Genomic DNA, 21,617 nt, shown 5'->3' with positions numbered 1-21,617 from the left:
CTTTTGCCTTGCGAAGACCAAAACACTGACCACAAGAGGTCTGAAATTGATGATATTTCACTGCCAGCTTCAAAACATTCAGATCAGAAAGACACCCGAGTGATCATTCAGATAAGTTATTTTTATAACTATGTCTCTACCTTCAACATTGGGTCATATATTTACCATCATGAGCATTATCGAGCTGAGTAAATCAGAAGCTTGTCTGTATCTTTCACTGTCCACTTTTTCCTATGAGAAACAAAATATCTCTTTAGCCAATTCAAGTTCTAAAGTGCCATCAGGGTGCGACCTGTCATGAATGGCATCCCAAGATCCCAGTTACCCTTTGAATTTGCAGTTGATCCTCAAAAGTAGGGTCAAGACCAAATTACGCAGTTAGACTTTTTCTTAACCCGATTAAGTTACCTGTAACCTGTGTAGAGAAACCCCTCAACACTTGCACCAGAGAAAATACAACCCTCTAGGGAAAAAGGCCCAGCACACCTCTTGGAGAACAGAGCTTTATTTCCACAATAATATAAATGCGCCAGCAAAGCATTCTGCAGCCACTGAACGTTCTGGCAAAATCAGTACGAGCAACACTTAGGCGCACAGCATCATCAGCGACATAAATTACATAATGTACAAACCGCGTGGCTGGTTGGTCGATACCCTATACATAGGCTACCTGCTCCCAACGGATACCACGCCATTGATCCCAGCCCCTTCTGTCCATCTTTTTCCACGCGGGTTCCTCGTTTCACGTCATCAGGCGTGAAGCTACAACTGATTGGGAATTATGTGAAGAATAACAATACAGACTCTATTTCTAACCCAGGGTCGGTGACTGTGTCTGACAGTCTTGACCTGCACTATCCATACAGAATCATGCTGATCCACCTGAGGTTTCTTTTGATTTATATTAGGCGATTGCAGTAAAAATATAGGCCCCACAGCAATATGGCCGACTGTGGGCACGTCGCACTGGTGCACATGTGCCCGGGCTCCATGACAACAATATATACACACTGAATCTGTTCCGTGCATCAGACAGACAGACAGACAGACAGACGGACGGACGGTCGGCTCCGGTGCCTATGAACATATGGGTCAGGTTGGATGCCGCTTTCATGTAGGACATGCAGGCCTTGGACACTGTGCCAGTATGATATAACCAGAATGCACAAAAGAGGCCGCCGTATCCGGCCGCACATAAGTTTCTACGCTCCGCGATATTGATGCGCTGCATAAGGGATTCAGCATGCCTCCTGACTGCACGTATCGCCTAGACCTTATTTGGGCTTATCCCTAATTCACTTATGACCTGTTTATCTTGTGACTGTCTTGTCCCTTTGTCACCATGTACATGAGGCTCTTTTTCCATATGTGGTTATTCCACGTCCTGTAGATCGCTGGTGGAGATATATCCCTCAGCTAGTGAGATCGGAATCGCGTGACACACGGGTAATGCATGAGCCGCCTGATATTCTGGATCTTATGTATTTAGATGGGACATCTATATGTGACCCACTGTTATTTCCCATTCAGTGGCTGATCCGGGTACTCCAAGTTACACCGTAGCTGCCCTTCTAACATCACCCCTGCCTTGCCGGTTTAACACAGTGAGTCGTATGAGTAAGGACCATGCTTATTTATGTTTGCTTGGTAATAGATATCCAACATGAACAGTGATCACTTATACTATCTCCCCTTCCTACAGGGCAGATACACCATTGAACAACATAATTGAAGACTAAAGGTCCATGCATTATTGTACCTGATATTAAGTAGGCAGTGCACACACATCTCTACACTATACTAAGTTAGTCCATTCATTGTTTTTTTTCCAGGTGTATGGTTGAATGCAAACTGATTTTTAACCAGAAAAAGATTGGAACATTAAGCTTGAAAGGCCTGAGGATGGATGTAGAATCCGAAACGCGTTGGCCATAAGTTGTTGTTCATACAACATTTGAGCTTTTTGAAGAATTAGATTTTTGTTTACTTTGTGTTCTGTGAATGGTATATACGCTGTAGCACGACAGACTCTTATATTTATATTCAGACAGACTTTGTCAACATGGCAGAGCACACGGTTGAGATGCTTATGAATTGAGATCAATTGGTATATGTTACTTTTGGATTTGTACAACACTTTGTTGCTTTACATTTTTTGCTACCTTTGTTAATCTACATTTGATGGTACATTTGTATAAACTTATTTGTGTTGACTGAGGTTGGGCAATTCACCCTGTCAACATTAAAACTTTATATTGTTGATTGTCAACTTTAGTGATTTTTTTTCAGCTAGATTACTGTTGCTTTCTCCAAGTACATTAACTTTATGGGGTATCGAGTAGTGTTCATGTAGGACCGCTCAGCTGCCCCGATAAACCTCATCAGACTTTGGTCCCCTAGAGTGCAAATAGGGTTACCTGTTGGCAACAACGGGCTTGGCTTTTTGTAGGATAGTTCTATAGTCTCTGGAGGCCTAGAGACTATACCCTATTGCACCAGAAATTATGATTTAGTTCTTATATATAAAAAGGATATTTAATATAATTATGTAATCACATTAGTACAGTGAATTTGTATAGAACACGTGTAGTGTCCCTCGGATCAATGTGATCACTGCGAACCTCACAATTGCGACGTCTGAAAATGCTGACTTTTTAAATTTTTTTAATCCCCTTTACACCACATATATATGCGGGGGGAGAGCCCCCGCAGACCCTCATATTATTATATTCTATACCCCCCCACATATATATGTGGTGTAAGGGGGTCTAAAAAAAAGTCATCTTTTTCGTCCGTCGTCATTGTGAGGGCGAAATTTTTGCTCATTACCGTGCCCCTCTTCTCCTTAGTTTCTTCTATCTCTAACCTGATCTGCACCTGGTACTGCAGACATGGGCTAAGTGGATACTCGAGGCCATCACTTCTAACAAACTACAGCTCGATTCCAGACACATTGGCGTCAAACCAAAGCTCCCCACCCTCGTTTTAGTAATGCTTTTTGTATCCCTCCAGGCACCTCGCAGCACAAATCGTGTGGCCTATGGTTAAGTCAATTGAGCCCTACTTTCTGATCTTTCCTGATCGATTGGGGAGTATAACAGTTTTATGGTTGGTGGTCTGGGACTGATTGGTAGCTTGGAATTCTGGGCATGGGCACCTTGGGACGGGGGCCTTTGGGTGCTATCACTTAGACTGGGGACGGGGTAGGTCAGAGACTAGTGCCCTCCTTCTCCTGGGATCGCTTTTCACAGAGACTTCCCAACCGCCTCGTGGCCTTGCAGGGCGATTTCCTTCTGGGATACGAAATGTTGGCAACATGAGACATGAAGGGTCTATGAATCTCTGCAGCTCTGGCCTTTCTCACTGGTGCCCAAGCTACAACCTATTCCTGCATGCATACACTTTATTTTTGTGTGTATGGCACAGGCCTGTGGCCCTATCTTCAGTGCAAAACTAGGCCCTGATTCCAGTATGGCCGCTACGATCTAAGATGGTGTTTGATTCCCCATGTATACCAGAGCAAAAACGTACACCACCCTTCCCGCACTATGGCCCCCAGCGACACCCCCTCCCCGATCCCCTACTGCACACTCCCAGGCCTCTGCCTCATCCGAAAGCGCGGGGGTGCCTGGGACGATAGTTCCCCCTTCCCAAAACCTACATCAACACCTTATGTTATAAAGTATATTTTCATAATATCTCTGTTTGTGACTTCTTGTTACCCCAAGTTCTTATCTACATTGCTCTCCTAATAGTTGCCTTGATTGTTAGACCACAGTAACCACTAGACTAGCCAAGATACCTCTGAGGATTGCTTATTTGTTTGGTTCAGGGGGGTACCTTGGCCATCTAAACATAGGCCCGTGATATTTCTCCTAACAAGAAGCAAGGCCATGGAAACTGTGACTGAAGAGGCAGCACACATAAGCTGTGACTGAGGAGGAGGATCATGGACGCTAGCTGTGACTGAGATAGGGAGGATAGAAAAGCTATGCATAAGGAAGAGGGCCATTGAACCTTCACCGCGGAATGAGGTAATGTAATCTGTGCATGAGGTGGAAGGGCATGGAAACTGTGTCTGAGCAGGAGATGGAGTGTTGAGGCTGTGCTTGAGGAGGAGAGGACTGGAAGAGGTAGAAGGAAATTATGCCTGAGGAGGATTAACTTGGACACTATGCACAAAGAGGAGGGCCATGCAATCTGTCCCTGTGGAGGGAGGCCAACTTATATTTCTTGAGTGGAGGGCCATGTAGTATGTGCTGAGATGGAGGGCCATGGAAAATGTGACTGAGACTCGACGTGGAAACTGTGAATTACGTTTGGAGGAAGGACATAGCAGCTGTGACTGTTGAGATGGGGTATAGAAACAGTGACCGAGGGAAAGGGGGAATGGCAATTGTGAATGAGGAGTAAGGGCATTGAAGTTGTTAAAAAGAAGAAAGTACATGGAAGCTGTGTGTGGCGAGGAGGGGGTGGGGCCATTTCGTGTCCAAATACATGAACACTCTGACTGAGTTGGAGGCTATGGAAAGTGTGACTGAGTAGGAAGACCATGGACTCTGAGGTGAGATTTAAGGAAACGGAAGCTGTGACTAGGCATAATGGCATGCACACTGTAACTGAGGAGGAAGGCAGTGGGAGCTAAGACTGAGTGGGAAGGACCTAGAAACTGTAACTGAGGAAGAAAGGAATAAAGGCTGTGTCTTGGGAGGAAGCCTTGCAACACTTTTCCTGTTGAGCTAATGTGAGCTATTCATATGGAAGCAGAGTATGGGAAATGTGAATGGTGTGAAAAATATGCATGGAAGATGCAGCTGAGGTGTAAATGCATGGTGAGGTGTAAGGGCTTTTAAGTCAGCATGCCATAATCTATAACTAAAAACAGAGGTTATTGAAGTGCTGACTGAAGAGAAAAGGTACAGAAGCTGTGTTATGGGACAATGGCCAATGAAGCGTGACCTGAAAAGGTGGTAATGCCATCTGCGTCTCAGGAGGCTGATCGGTCTGGAAATTGTGACTGAGGAAGACTAGGATTTTGAACGTTGTGACTGAAGAGAGTGGAATGGGAACTGTACCATATGGCAAGGGCCATTTGAGTTGAGCTTGATCAATGGTGGCATTGTGGCTGAGGTGGAAGGCATTACTTCTGTACGGTAGTTGGAGGGACATACACTGTTCATAGGAATAAGGATAGATATGGAAGTTGATTCTCAAGTTAAAGGGCATAGAAAACTGGGGTCATGCATATTCTGCATGCAAAGCATCAACTGAGTTGCTCGGTCTTGGAAGAAAGAAAGAAAAATCTGTATTGGGGGTAAGAATTATTTTTGGGGCTGAGTATATACCCTTGGCATGAAGAGTGGGTTTACAAGCTGTGTCTGAAGGTGGTAGGAACTGGTTTGTGGCCGAAATGCCAGAGGAGGAGGAGGAGGAGTTTAAATAGTCTATCTAGACCACAGAAATTTGAGTTGCTGACATTGCTGCTCAAAATTAAATTATTCCAAAGTACCACATATTACAGCAATGCAGGTTGATGGATGTCCGAACTTTCCATCCTTTTATGTGGGAGAAGCAAGCCACTAGGTTGGTCGGGACTCTACCCTGAGTGCTCCAGGAGGGAGGGTGAGAAGATATCCCGCTGGCTTTCTTTTCTCTACAAGATATGGTAGATCCTTTCCCAAAGGGAACCCTCAGGCTAAAGACTGTCAGAGTGTAATGCCCGTGGCAAAGAAGTCACCCAACTCCATGAGTCAGAATAGGGTCTCAAATAATACAGCCGAGCCAGCAATGAATGTTTGGCAGCTAAAGCAGCCCAGAACTCTGGAATCACACTGCAGAACAGGTTGCAGTTGCGAAAGATGTTAAAAAAGTCTAACCGGTAAGAACATAGTCCTTGCAAAGTCCGCTGGTGGGCTGTCTGAGGACCAGTGATCAGCAGTGAGTCTGAAAACTGGGCTCAAGTGAATGGATGAAATGCAAGATGGAGGCAAACGTCATTGATCCCTTTAAAGCCTCACAGATCTAATTTAAATTACCGTTACTATATCAGTTGGTTGGCTAATGCAAAGCGTAGGATAATCTGAGGCTAATTAGGAGAATTGGGTATTTTAACCAAACTGACCAGTCCTGAGTAGGGATTCAGACAGGCAAGAATCATAGCCAATTGGTAAGTGCCTGGGAAGAATCTTCCCAAATCCAGGTGTATGAAATAAGCTACAAGGTTTCACAAAGGGAGGGCGAGGGGGGGGAAGTATCTCACTGCAGGCAGGCGTGCCATATAGATAGCCCCCTTGACACAAAGGAACCCTGAGGAGATTAAACCCAGCAGACCAAAGGCAGAACCGTGGAGGAGACTAAAAGCTACCACTATCTAGAGCATAGCGGCAGAGACCATTACCAGTTTGAAAATATATCAAGGAGAAGAGGGACATTTTAGAGAAGAGGGTTGAGCCAGAATGTACATCCATGCAACTCGTGGTTCTAGGGGGAATTGATCAGCCAGGTTGTAAGGCTTACCACTGTGACCCTTGGAAAAGACTAGAAACCTGACCTGTGGCAGCAGGGTGTCTAAACAGGGAACTAAATGGAGTGGGAAGAATTACCCTTTGAAGTAGTATGGAGACTGAGAAAGACAAATGCAACTGTTGTAAAAGCTGATGAAGCCAACAGGAGGGACCTTTGGGAGTCATGACAAAGATGACCACCCAGAAGAACCTGCTGTGAAACCTGATGATGCCTATGGTCCATGTAGGACCATTTGAGTACCCTGACAGGCTAAGGTCCAGGCGGGACACGTTGTATATCCTGCCAAAGCCAAAGGTTCAAAACGGACCTGTTGGGAATCCTGATAGGCCAAGTTCTAGGAGGAGCCCGTTTTAAATTTGTCCAAAGTCAAATGTCCGGGAAGGACCTATTAGGAATGCTGACAAGCCAAGGTCCAGGATGGACACGCAAGTCCTGTTGAATCCAAAGGTCCAATAAAGGCCTTTTCAATAATCCTACCTGTTGCAGATAGAGGTCCAGGGAAGGATCTGTGTGAATCCTAACAAAGCCAACACATCAGGAAGGGCCTGTTTTTAAGGTCCTGCTGGTGCCATGTTCCATAAGGAACCTACTGTGAATCATGGAGAGCCAAGATCCTGGGAGGACCAGTTAAACAGCCTGAATGAATCGAACCTCAAGGAGGGACTAGTTGTGAAACATATGAAAGGGAAAACCCAAGAGGAAAGTGTTGATAAAAATCCAAAATGAGAATTCCTCATGTAAGCTCATTGTGAAGGGGAAAAAGCTACGTTCAAAAGACACTAAATAGGGAGCTGGCCTGCAAGGTACTCTGAGTTAAATCAACTTCCCAGGAGAGCGTGGAGGAGAAAGCACAGAAAACAATGGAAGCAGTTCAGACTGTGAGTCTATAGTAGCATTCCCAGAAACTATTGGATTGTGTTAGAATAGTATAAGAATCAACTCTTTAAGTGTAGGTTTTGTGATCATTTTAGTCACCGAACTTTGTAACGCTTGTGTTATTAGCTTAGAGTAGCCAGGAGGCAAAGGACTCATTCATGTTGGGTTGAACATTATGTGGCCATTCCATTTGAACATTGCTTTATAGAATAGGCTTTCACACAAGGGGCTTTCAGTTTTTGCATGATATAAGGTGTGAACACCTTGCTTTACCGTAAACCATCCCTAACAATGTTTTTCTTAGAGATGCCAGTATTATTTCTAGAGAACCCAGATAGTTCCTATCTGCATTCTATCCAAACCATGGCATGTGCATAAAACCAATAAAACACTTTTTCTCACAAACCTGCTAGTCATGTCTCACATGTCATGTAAAGGTGCAGAAGAAGGAGGCTGACACAAAGGTGGCATGTTTGGGGCTAAAGGCTTGTATTAAATAATAAAGCAAGAGAAAACATATCTATCCCTATTCCTAAGAGGGGTTCCCTGCCTCAACTAAAGTTAAGGTGTCTGTCATGATATCAGCCAACTCAATTGTCCTCTGTCCTGTGTCAAGAAAACCTTATTTCGGTCCCTTACACTAGAAACAAAAGAATAAGGCAGTACTGTTCTATTCCCAGGAGAATGACTCCCTTCTCCTGGGTTATGATTCCTGGTTTGTTGAAACAGTTCCCGGCTCTTAGAACAGTCTTGTATCTTCAGGGGGAATGGCTCCCTTCCCCTGATGGTAAAGTTCCAAACAATAATTTCTTGGTGGGCCAGGAGAATGTCTCCCTTCTCCTGACGTCCAGTCTCGGATAGCACAGGGGAATGCCGGTCCGGGTTACCAGGAGAATGACTCACTTACACTGGTATCTTGTTATTAGTTCCTTCCAACCAGGCTGGATGACTCCCTTCCCCAGGTTTTTTTTTCATTAGGCTTCACACCTACAAGAGCCAATTCTGAGTGTTAGGAGGGTCTGCGACACTGACTTCTCTTCTTTGATCTGGCCCACTTTGTTCACTTTGCTGCCAATTATGCCATGAGGAAGATAAATCGTATTATTTTCTTGCTTTGGGTCCCAGACCCTGGTTTCTCTTCTTCTTTGAACTGGCCCGCTTTGTTCACTTCCCTGCCACGTACTGCCATAAGGAAGATGACTCTAATTTTGTTTAGGGTCCAGACCCTCCTTTGGATGTCAGTGGGTTTATCCCTGCCACTGTTGTGAGACACTCTCCCTCCCAAGTTCTCTGTATAGTACTTAGGGTCCTTGACCCTTCCCTGGTGGTCAACTGGTTTAGTTCCACCACTGCAATGAGGAGGAGATTTGTAGACTTTCTGCCCCCTGTCGTGCCACCTAAGCATTATGGTTGCATAGAGGCCTAGGGACAACTGCATGTGCCCTCTTGGTAAGCCGGTTCTCATCTCCTCTGGGTCTCTTGTGCAACCCGTTACCTTGCTGGGGGTAGCGGCACGTCTCCAGGGCTTCCTTAAATGGCGTCTTGCTTTCCCTGCGGCTGTGCAATGGGTTCCTGGCTTACGTCCACATTCCGGCCTCCTCTCGACACTGCTCTTGCAGACAATCCGATCATCAGATGTGATGGGCTGCCAGCGTCCTTGGTGCTCTCTCCTTCCGACTCAGCGATGCAGGTTTGTATCTCCCGCATTCGGTGCGCAGCACACTTGCAGTTTTCTGCTGCCGCCCGAGACCCAGTGTTTAGTCCACTGTTGACCTTTATACAATGTTGCCAGCAGTGTCTGGGCCCATTGAATAAGTCCTTGGTCTCTTTCACAGGTTTCATCTTTATTGCTCTGCGGGGCCAACTCGTCCCAGTACTTGGATTACATAGGCTCCTGTTGTTTTTCTTCATCTCAGTACTTTCAAGAACCCTAAGGTACTCTGTTTTATAACAGTACATAGGTTTGCTTTCTACAAAGAGGTAAGCAGAGGAAGGAGAGGCTAGAGTATGTGGGGGTGTGATGTTCTCATAAGGGCTGTAACCTAGATGGTCGTCCTTATCCCTAGTAGAGGAGCCCCTTCCCAAGAGATGCACCCCCTTGGGGACTATAGGTTAGCGGCCACACCTCATGGAAAGGGGCACCCGTCCGGGTAGAAGTGACGCCAATAGAAGCTTTGTTTCAGTCATTACTAAACTTTACTACTGTGCCTAATGTACTACAACACTTTCCTTTCCCAAAGATGGAGGTCATGATCAAGTCAACATTATTACACCTCATAAAAGAGGATCTTTATGTAAACGGGACCCATTTGGTTTTGATAACGAAAGATGCCGTGTGGTTTATACCTTCGAGAAAGCAGAAGACACAAGGTTTGATTTAGGGTATGTAGGAGTGGTAGAAGAAGTGGAAGCATTTAATAAAAACGCCAAGTATAATGTCATGTGACTAATAAACATAAATCCCCAAGACCAAAAGAAGGAATGGAGGTGTATTCTTAAAGACTCCTAAACAAAAGAAGGGATTTTAGACTTTCAAATCAGATAACTTGAAAGTGGGTATACAATGGAATGGACACAGCTGATATACAAGAAAGAAATGGCACGCATAAGGAGAGATATGACCACCATACCAATAAAGATGGCATTCGCTCTGCTATGTATTGTGCTGCTAAACCACTAGAACAACTATTTCTGGTGTTTTCTATTAATCTCCCTAGGTTACCTCTGTAGAAGGATGAACGGACTAGAGATGGTTGAGTGAAAGGCTAGCAAATAGTGATTGGATTACTGCTCAAGACACAGATTGTTATATCCATAGACTGAGTGCAACATCTGGTGTTTTGAGAAGATGCACTTTGAGGCTCACATTCTGAAGACATAATACATATATGCACCAGGAGAGAGAACAGATGGGATGCAGTGATGGGGGGGACATTCTATATGCTATTCATTAAGCTCAGTGTTCATCTCCTGAAGGCATCTTGCCACTAATGGAATAGGTGATCAAGGAAAGGCGCACGTTTTAACTAAATTTCTAAAAAATGAAGTGATCATTAATCATATTTATGGGTGAGAGCATCATGTTCACAAAACTGGGGATAAAAGCAAAACATATATTGCACTTTCACCCTCGGACCTGAGGAGCATACTTACTCTAGTTTAGGTATATACAGTCCCTTAGATCGGTGTTCACCCATTAGTGTGTAGAGCTATTCATAAAAAAAATAATTGAGGTGCAGAGTCATGAAATGCTCTGTATGTTACAAACAGATCTACATTAAGCAGCACATATGGTCTTTCCTTCATAGATAATGGACAAAAAGGTGTACAGATTCATCCTTGACGTGCTGTGGCCTGGCTATGCCTAATTATAGGGAGTCCATGGTAGACACTGGTGTTGTAATCCAGCATATATGACATGTATACATACTGTTTCACTCCATAGGGAAAGGAGATAAGCTCGGCAATCATTCTTAGAGAGCTCAGCATGCCTTGATATGGTACCTAGTTGCAGTCCAAAAAGAGGGATGATCATCAATGGTAAGCTAACCCACATCACACACTTGATATACCTACCAGGCATGGATCTAGAGAGCTTTTCTTGAATTATGACTCTTTGCCTTTTTGTGGTGTTTAATTGGAGTTCTTTTCCCATACAGCAGTCCAATTGCTCCATGCATGTTCTGCAGCTCTGTTCAGAATCGGACACCCTTAGCCCTCGCATGTGCAGGAGTAGCTGAGGTTAGTCCAGACACCCAAATAGAGTGTTTGATTAGCCACATACAGACAATTAAATTAATCCGCAGAACCCCCAGCTGCCAACTTGCAAACCCCTAATTCAAATGAGGAAAGTGGAACAAGACTGCCTTTTGTTTCAGTTTTAAGCAATGTATCTATTAAATTGCCAGATGTTCTCTCCCAATCAAGTTCAACTGGTTCATATGGATATTGTGATTCACATAGTGAAATGCTGTTACTCTGTAAGTGTTAACACCGCCTTCATCTGTAAGTGTTAACACCGCCTTCATCTGTCATCCTTCGGATGTTGTTGTCCATCGGAACTAAGACGGGCATGGTACCCTCTTGGCTGGAAACATACCCTTACGTTATCGCACTGGGTATTGGCATCAGCAAACAGTGTCACTAAGATGTAAATCCCTCTTGATGAGCTTAGTAAACAGTATCAATGCTATTAAGTTGACATTACTACAATCGGAGGAATCTAAAGTGCTTTTTATGAAGGCCTTCACATTCTTTGAGGAAGTGAATGCAATATTTTGAGCCAGCCTGTATCAGTTGAAAAGCTAATTAATACTCCTAGAGCTCACAATTTATAAAGATGCTGGGGCATCCTTTTGTAACAATTGTCATTTAAAGAGACGACAGTGTACAATCTCATATTAAAACAATACAAAATGGAAAAAAGCATTTAGACCAACAAATGGCCTTTTGGAGTATCAGTATTATCGAGCAGTTATCTGTAAAGTGTTTTAAGATGGTAATGTTGAGCAAACAATGGTAGAGTGTTTTAAGATTATGGAATTAAATTGGCAGACTCTGTGGGCCTAGCAGCATAACCTGATAGAAAATTCAGCTCTCCAAGCGCAACGGTTTGATTAATAATTTTAGGAGTGATAGGAGCAGCACAATGCAATCCCTGTACACATCTCAGTGAGACCCTCTAAAGCAGCACTGGTATCCAGCAAAGCAAATGCGAACTGACGGGTCAACAAATATTAGACTTAGTGAGAGAAAGAAAACTAAAAAAGCTGTTGTATCTGTTGGTACAATCATCAATTTAAGAATTGATAACTTGTTAATAAAAATGTTGCTGGCTGATTTCACAGTATCAGCCTGGTGACAGTACAATGGATCTGTGTTGAAAAACCAAACCCCAAAAGCTTGAGTTACAAAATTACAAAGCCCACTCGAGATTTTGGGATTTTGGTCGTTTGTCACCAGCTGTGCATTTAATGTATGCGGGGGACACCCCTGCAGCCCATAATACCAAACTAGGAGGGCGGGGGACACCCCTGCTTCCCTTGTTCAGTATTATGGGCTTCGGACTTTTAACAATGCCGAATGCGCACCAAATGTTCATTCAGCTTTTTTTCCAAACCTTTTCGACCGAAGCGCAGTACAATCACCAAAGTGGAAGGCCTTCTAACATTGAAAATTAGGCTTCCTGAGACTAGCTCTGAGGCAGATCTAGCTCTTCACATTCAAACTGGCCTTCTTTCTTTTAAAGATTAATGTATGGCAGGTTTTCAATTTCACTTTGTATTTGATGAGCGCTAAACTTTATCCAGCCGTGGGGTTAGGGGGTGCATATCCCTGAAGCATTCTGACGATACCTCCTAAAATGCTTGCTATAGGGGGTGAGTAAAATAACAAAGGTTTGTTGTTTCCAATTATATAGGTATTCCTGTAACTTTGAAAGAATTTTCTGACAATGATTGGACAATATAAATCTATTTTCATTTGGAGGACTGTTGCTACCTGTAGATAGTCTGTAGGAAATTTAAACCCCTGCTCTATAAACCAGTACAGATGTCTCATGTTATTTATTTTATTTTTTTACATTTGTAAAGCACACAAAAACAGCCTGTAGGCATTGAGGTGCTTACATGTTGTAATGCCTTGTGTAGCATAAATCAAACGCTGGTCTCAAATCTTGAGTGAGGTTAGTTCGGTTAATCTTCGATAGCCGCACTGTGGATTGAAAACATGAACGGACAGAACACAATAACCAAGCAATCCCGACACTGTGTGAACCCACCCCTTTAAATACATTTTTCTTAGGCTTTCAGTGCATTTACTCCAAATAAATTAATGGAACATTCTATGACTTCACTAAGAAGGATTTCACTCTTTCCAATGAGCACAATGGTTTTCTATGAGAGGAAGGGCAAGCCTGGTCTGCAAGTGATACCAAAAAAGATGTGTATTCATAAAACAATTAAGACTCGCACTTTCCTCTCCTCATTTGTTTGAAGCTGCTTCGGCTGGTAATACATACATACATACATTTACTTTTCGTAAAGTAAGCAAGGTTGCAAATAAACGTGATAAGGCAGCAGAAGCAAACCGGCAGGTAAATACCACTTCAGTATGGCAAGTTTCTTTTCTCCAGCCTAACTGCAAGCATATAATTCAAAATGGTGTTTCTCTAAACTACACTAGGCCTGGGTGCTGAATATAAAGGCCTAGTTCTCACGCATCAGTATACTTAGTTATTTTTCCAATTTGAATTTACTTATAATTACATTTCCCAACTACCTTCTTTTTGCAGTCATTTGGAAAGTATCATTGGCTTTATGGGAAACCGTCTGGAGATGACCAGGTGTTGTAAGGGAGGCATGGTATCACAAGAATTACACTGACACAAAAGGTACAATTTGAAAAACCTTTATTAAAGTTTCTGGGTTTGGAAAAACTCCTACTTTGCACTATAACTAGGATGGATGGGAGTAGTCTTCAGCATCAAATAATAAATATAACGGTCATAGTTGAGTCTGTCAAATAAATATGGCCTTTTCTAAAAAAAAAAAAACAAATGCCTGCCCTATCGCTTGTACAAAGTGCGTAAAGGAGAATATGTATACAAAGGAAAATCAGTGTTCAAATATAAAGAATAAATGTGGCTGAGTTAGCTCTCCTCCCCACATTAGACAGCACAGAGTAAGGCGGTCCCCGTAGGCAGGATGACACACTCTGGCTCATGTTCTTAGCACAAAGGCACTTCAAAACGTGGATCGAGGCCCACCTGGCCTTCCATGTTAAAGCCTCTCCTTCCAGCTTCCAAAACACAATTCAACAAAAAGTTCAGTCTGGCTCAGACCTTTTAAAGCAAAAGGTCACGTTGGTCACCCTCAGTCGGGCTCGGACCTTTCAAGCAAAAACAAAACACTTGCAGGGGTTCCCTTCCCCAAGCTTAATGCACATCCCTTAGTGGTTCCCTTCCCCTAACTTATTACACTTCCGGTCTCCCTCAGTCGGGCTCGGACTGTTTCCTGATGCCGAAGACTTTCAAGTGGGCGTGGCTTTTACTACAGACATCCGGAGGACCACTTCGACTTTCCCTGCAGCTCACACTCTTGTGTTATTTGCCCCGGTGCTTCTTGGTCTGGGTAGTTGAATGTGATAAGAAGAAAGAGGTGACAGGAGAGACAACTTAAACACAAAACATGAACGCATCAACGAGACTAATGACCAAGAAAGACGGAAATTGATAGAACGCCAAACATGAAAGACTCATCTAGAGTGAAGAGAAAATATAATCAAATACCTGAGAAAGACGAGCGAAAAGAAGAAGATGAAAGACGAGCATCTCGGAGAACCTCAGGCTCAAATTCATTATACATCAGAAAAGATAAAGAAAGAGCAAAAACAAGAGAAAACCTTTGGAGTAGAAGTCAGTTGAAGACAAACTACGAGGACTCGGAAAGAACGTCAACTAGAAAGCCAAAAGGAATGCTACTATTGCAGGCCGAAAGAGAAAAAGAAACACGCATGGAGCGAGACAAGCTTTCGACTCGGCAACATGCAGACAAGTCAAAAAAAGACGGCAAAAAATGGGCATGGATCCCTTCGGTGCTGACACAGTACGTCGGGAAATAGCAACCAAACCGTTCCTTGGCCTGTCTTGGAAGGGACACATCTGAGAAGAATCATTGTGCACAGAAATTGGAGCAAAACATCATCATTGGCTCATGGAACACCAGAGGCCACACTCACCTGACACAACCAGGAGAGATAAACCTTGGCCGATTTGATCGAATAAGTTTGCAAGAGACGTGGCTGCTTCCTCCGCCTAGTCTGGACGGCTTTGAGGTTCTACTCTCTCCCGCTCAAAAAGGGGAAAGAGGCCGTCCTACATCAGGCCTTCTAACAGCCGTTCGGACAGGGGGAACATTGCGCATAGCTCAAAACCTGATATCATCTTTGGCAATTCAGGCAACATTGTTAGAATGGGAGAAATATGAAACATCACAGAAAAAATTCAGACCTGATCTCATCCTCCTATTGAACATCTATTGGAACCCAATGGCAACCAAAACGAATGAATTTCTGAACAACGTGGAAAAAATACTAACAGACGTCGCTGAAACTTATGACGTGGACCACACTTTAATATGTGGTGACCTGAATGCTACTTGTCCGGGTTTTGAGACAAAAAAGACATTTCGAAATAGCGCCAGTTTGCAATCAATAGCAAGAGGCCAAGCATGGTCTGAGCTGATGAAATCTCGTGACCTACACAACCTAAACTCTTTAGAAACTGCCAAACCCAGGGTTCCAACATGGGAAAGTGAAGGAAACGAAAGCACAATTGATTACATCTTTACTTCCAAAGAACTATACTCAATAATCAAGAGTTTTAAGGTAGTGAAAACTACCCACAGTGACCACAATATATTAACCGCAACATGGTCTGCAACAAAACACTCGCCGGTGAAAATGCCACAAAAGATTGAAACAAACCTACAAGGGAATCGGCTGAAAATGACAACAGATGCCTTAATTTCTATTACAGCAACTTACAACAGCCAAATCAACCTGAATGACCAAAAAGAAAAATTGGATTACAGCCCTCTTCTCGTATCTTCGTCCAAGACACAGAAGGAGACAGGAAAAACCCATCTCCATAAACACAACGAAGAATTGAGGGTGAAGAAATCCAATTTACTAAAAGTGACATGGCGGGCACAAACAAACCCAACTCAAAAAAATCTCGAGGTGGCAATTACACAGAAAAAAGGGTATAAAGCATGGCTACAATCAATCCGATGGGAACTGTATCAAGATGACGCAGAGTCTATGTTGAGAGTGATGTGCAAAAAGAACTTGCAAGATTTCTGGACGATAATAAAGAACAAACTATCTGTCACAGATACGACAATTATCAATAGTGTTCAAGAAGAGAAATGGACGGAACATTTCACTGAATTATTCAAAGAACCAACACGAACAGAAAACAACATTGACAAACGAGACGCATCCAAATGGATCGTATGCTCTGAGCAGGCCATTCTGGAAAAGATCAAGAAGCTAAACCACTCCCGTGCTCCAGGTCCAGATGGAATTTCCAACGCCCACCTGAAACAGGACGCAGAAACCTGGGCACCATTAATAACGGAATTATTTCGAAGATGTAGGATCTCAAGATCAATTCCAGATACGTGGAAAACAGCAAACATCGTCCCAATTTATAAAAAGGGTCTGAGGGACGATCCGAAAAACTACAGGCCGATCGCATTATTGGATGTCCTCGGTAAACTCTTCGGCACTTTGGTGTTGGACGAACTTCAAACATGGCAGAAGGAGGCAAAAACAACAGATCCGCTACAATCTGGCTTCGAAAAGAACCTAGGTACCTCTGTAAATATCATGATAAGCATCTCAAAATCCAAAATTCTCGTGGGTCATCCAACAATATTCATCGCCACGATCTATTTGGTCCACGCTTTTGACCGAGTAAACAGAAGTAAATTATGGAGAAAATTAGAAAAACAAAAATGTCCACCATTTCTCCTTGAACCTATGAAGGCCCTGTGCAATGACACTTCAATTAGAGTCCGGCTAAATGCAGCTGGCTTGCTGTCAAAAAGTATAAAGACAGCCAGAGGGGTCAAACAAGGCTGCCCCTTAGCCCCGGCGTTGTACAAGGCATATATGGCAGATATAGTAGATGCAGAAAATGATACCCGCTCATTTCCTCCCCAGATAGCAGAGTCGAAAGTGACATGTCTGCTCTACCTCGGATGACATTGTACTGCTGGATCAAATGGCCATCGGACTCCAGAGACAACTAGATAGTCTCACTACCTACCTAAAGAAAAACGATCTTGAACTGAACACCTCAAAAAGCAAAATTATGATCTTGGAAAAATCATCAAAGCCAAGCAAAAGACGCCATTGGTTTGCGAACTCAGAAAAACTGGACACAGTAAAAAGTTTTACATACTTAGGGGTGAAACTATCTAGCAACAAAATCGAAATCACGATGCAAGAGCATCTTTTCTCCAAAGCAAAAACACTAGCAGCACAAGCACTGTCTCTGGAAAGAAAATACAGCAAATTTTCATTTCTACCAATAATAAAATTCTACAAAGCAAAAGCCATTCCAGCTCTGACCTATGGGGCAGAGGCTATGCCGCATCTTCCGAAGACGGCGTGGGCCAAATTGGAAGGTACATTCTGGCGTAGGGTGTTACGACTGCCTAACTCCACTCCCACAGCAACCATCCGACGTGAACTGAGTTTGCAATCACTAAAATCAGTGGTCGAGAGAAACAGCCTATTTTTCTTAGGAAAAATCTTAAGACACCCCCGACCGAAAATCTTGGACATTATTTTCAAAGAAATGAAGAGCGAGAAAAACCTAATGATGACAACTTGGTATAACAGCCTACGAGAAGAAGGAGAAAAAATGGGATGTTCTGAATGGGACATAGAACGCATTCCGGGAAAAGTAAAGAAAAAATTAAAAACAGCAGACTGGATCGAGGCGCTGGAAAAAGCGGAAGAATATACAGCTGCGACTCATCACACAGTTAACACACAAAAGATAGACAAAGTAAGAAACTACTTAATAAAGTTCCCAGACAAGTGACTGCGAACGATCTTTCTGAGAGCACGTCTAAATATATTGAAGACAAATGAGATCCTTTTTCTCAGAAAGCAGTCGAAGAACAACAACTGTCGTTACTGCAAGACTTTGGAGATTGAAACGTTACAACATCTGCTTCTCCACTGCCCAGGAACGGACAAATTTAGGAAAACTTACTTTCGTCTACATAGATCAAAGCATCTGACCGCAAGTGAAGAAGATTGGTGGAACAAATTAATGCGTGGGGATTCCACAACCTTAACCGTAGCAACAGCAAAATTCCTGGAAAGCTTGAAGTTGGAGAAAAAGATAAACGAGAATAAATAGAAAAGCGTCGATCCTTAAGAAGAAATGGCATACAACAGAAGATTACTGGAGGACAAATTAAAACAAATAAGCAAACAAAAAGAAACTTGTCAGGACGGAAAGATTTTGTAAAAATTGTAACACAAACGCAAAAAAACCCCCCAAAAAACAATTGATAAGCACCAAAGTTCAACGTTCACCTTTTTACCCTTCCCCTGTTCTCAGGGTTAATTTTGATCACTTTGCTTTTACAGTTCATTCAATTTATTGCTTCAAACATTTCCCCTTTCACAGAGACTTTGGAGTGGGCTACTTTCTTTCGCTAGATCACTCTGTTACTCATTATCGCTGGTTTTACAGCTATCGTTACTTCAAATTTCATTCACAGGTCTGCTTTTCTTTGCGTCTCATCCACACACGTGCAGCCTTGAATTGTGCCATACAATGTTGCAACTTCAATCTCTCCTTGGCACACACCAGTCTTTCATGTTGCTTGCCAACTCACCGGCTGTGTGTGTTTCTTTCTTGTCTTTATAGTTTTTCAATTCACGAGTCAAGGTTAGAACCACAGGCTTGTCCTCGACTCCCAACTCTGCAGCCTTCTTGTTTGGGATTTGGCCTTCTCCATGTGTCCTTCGCTGCCTTTTGGAGGCAATGACCTCCTCCAGGGAACTCCTGGGGTCCTTTACCCTTTGCTCTCGTCCCTCGGTCCATTGCTTTGCTCCAAGTAGGTTCGCCTTTGCCCTGGAAGTTCTGCTTCTGCTAGTGTTCCATCTTGCTCAGAGTGTGTCTCCACGTTCCGCCTTTTATCCGTGTGGCGAGCGCTCATTGGTATCAGCTTTATGCACTTAGTCAAGTGCCTAACTTTGCCTGACCTGATTTAGCGGGACATGTCTAATGCGATATGTAAGGGTTAGCCTCTTTACTCTGTCGCCCTCTTTCTCGTCCCAGTGTTTGTATAGAAAGGGGGCGGAGGGCAGTTGGGACATCAGAGAATCCTATGAAGTAGGATGGATAAGGTGTACTGGAAAGGGGGGGATTATCGCGTCTTACCATTGGTCACCTCACCCTCACTACTCGAAGACCCCTCACCCAGGGGATCCTCACGTACTGATCCACCCCCTGGAACTGGATCCAAAAGCGATGGTCGTGTCCTTGCCACCTGGATGACAAGTCCCCAGGGACTAGCGGGTGAGACACCCTTTGGTTTCTCGCAGTGTCGTTTTACACTCATAAATTGATCAATTATAGCTATACATATTAATAAGGTACAGCTATACACATGCACCATTCAATCAACAGACACACAAGAACTGTATTCCACACTGTTTATTTCTCGAGTGAACTTTCTCCGGTGAAGTATTACATTGGATATTGCTGGCAGATCACAATTTTATGAACCCAGTAAACTTTCTAATCTCTACCACTGTCCCTGGGAAGGATCTACCTTATTCACTAAAGACAACCAGATGAGGGAAATGTATAGGTTTCCAACTTGATAAACTGTATTTTGTTTTGTTTGAGACATTTCTTCGAGCTTGGAGGAAAAGCTAGCCATTTATCTGACATCAGTGGCAGACTTGCACAGGTGGGGATACGTTTGTGGCAGTCCTAGCTGCATTCAGATACCTTTTATGAATATTTCGGCTGGCTAGCATTGAGAAAATGTCAGGCTCTAGCACAATCAGATTGCTGCTAGGGAACAATAACAGGCCTTAAGAAGGCAGACAGGCACGGCAACTCTGTTTCTGGGGGGAAACCTGGAGCACCCTTGTCTGAGGGAATACACATTTTTGGGTGACTCGGGTGTCTCCGGGGAGTTGAGGTCATGTAATTTATCATCAGAATGAAATAGTGTGGGGACCCTCCATGTACTAGTAGAGAGGGGGCCAAGCTCTCCATAATGAGGAAACCCACAGTCACAGCCTTATTAGCATGGACCCTTACTTCTAGAAATTAGATGTCGCTAGGTGAAAACTCTCCACCGAACAGGTCACACGCACAGACCTCTCTCAATGGCCTAACGCTTATCACTGCCTCTGATCAGGTTACTGTCCACGAATGGGACAATCCACCCTCTGTCCAGAAACAACCTGGCTATTGCTGGAGAAGGAATGTCCCACTCTTATGTGCGGCACAAATGTTGTGAAACACTGTCACTTGCATGTGAATCCTAACCCTCATTTCCAAAGCAGGGTTCTTCATATATCAAGTCTTCACCAAATCTCAGATATCCAACTTTACATTACTTGTAACTCCCAGACGGGGGTTACACAACGTTTTATAAAAACAATTTCCTTGCAATTTTATTTTGATGTATTGACACTTTGTTTTGGTTCTCCTGTGGCTTTGGAAAAACAATTATGAGAGAAATATATATTTGATATCATGCTATTCGATTCGAATTGAGCTCAGTCTGTTAGGTAGAATTCCTCTCCCAAGGCACAGAGCTCTGTCCATGTAACTCTTGGAATACACCCTGACTGTGTAAGTGGGTGTCAGGGACAGCTTGTGGATGGCCTTGCTGCACTCTAGGTTGTCTGGATATGCATTCTGAGAGGAATTGGGCATTTCTGACCTTGGGCAGTTTTCCAATCGTCACTGATTGTTGTCAAGCTCTATCTTCCTTCTCCAGACTATTTGACAGCTCAACATGTTCCATTTCTTTCTGACAGATTGGAAGGACTTTACAGTTTCTATGAAGTTGTTGGATTAAAGTGGAAGGTAAGCACTGATAGTATGTTATGTGGATTTGTACTGCTCTGCTATCTGCATGGTCGCCAGGTGCTCCTGTGGATTTGAAGGGGAAAGTGGGCTGGATTGGTTAGTGGGGAAGAGGGAAAAGATAAGGAAGTGTGCTAAGGTGTTTGTGTGTGTTGAACTAGGAGTAACTGGCGTCTGTGCGGGTGTGCTTTCTAGGTGGGTTTTGATGTTTGTGCACCAGAGGCATATTGTTTCCAGGTGGGATGCGTCCAGTATTTGACTTGTCATGGTGTTTGGGTTCGTTGGTGAGGTTTGTACGATGCTTAGAGAGGTGTGCTCTTTGTGGTGTTTAGGGAGGATGTTTTCGTAGTCAGTCAGTATATGGTAAAGATGGTTGAGCACAAGGTTGCTAGTGTGTTTGTTGGGTTACATAGTCATGAAACACAGTGGGAGCACAGTACAACAATGCTTTTTGCCTTTTGGGTGGCACCCTCATACGAACAGGAACAGTGCACAACTCAGAAATGCTGCAGACATTTTTGACATATCTAGGTTTTGAAAACAGCACGCAGATGCAACAGTGTATGGCTCCTGT

General features: G+C 43.5%; 1 protein-coding gene across 2 annotated transcripts in view; it reads left to right on the top strand.

Moving 5' to 3' along the window:
• The window catches only part of TPCN1 (two pore segment channel 1), a 767,000-nt gene that overhangs the window by 371,497 nt on the left and 373,886 nt on the right, over window positions 1-21,617 (top strand). For both annotated transcript variants that reach the window (XM_069619236.1, XM_069619237.1), the window contains exon 12: window positions 20,995-21,043. In XM_069619236.1, the coding sequence (XP_069475337.1) occupies window positions 20,995-21,043 (49 nt within the window). The remainder of the gene's footprint in view (window positions 1-20,994; window positions 21,044-21,617) is intronic.

This window comes from Ambystoma mexicanum, chromosome 10 (assembly GCF_040938575.1).
Source record: "Ambystoma mexicanum isolate Mex_15411 chromosome 10, UKY_AmexF1_1, whole genome shotgun sequence".
Lineage (NCBI taxonomy): Eukaryota > Metazoa > Chordata > Amphibia > Caudata > Ambystomatidae > Ambystoma > Ambystoma mexicanum.
Note: the sequence above shows the minus strand (reverse complement) of the source record. Positions and strands in the feature narration are given on the sequence as shown.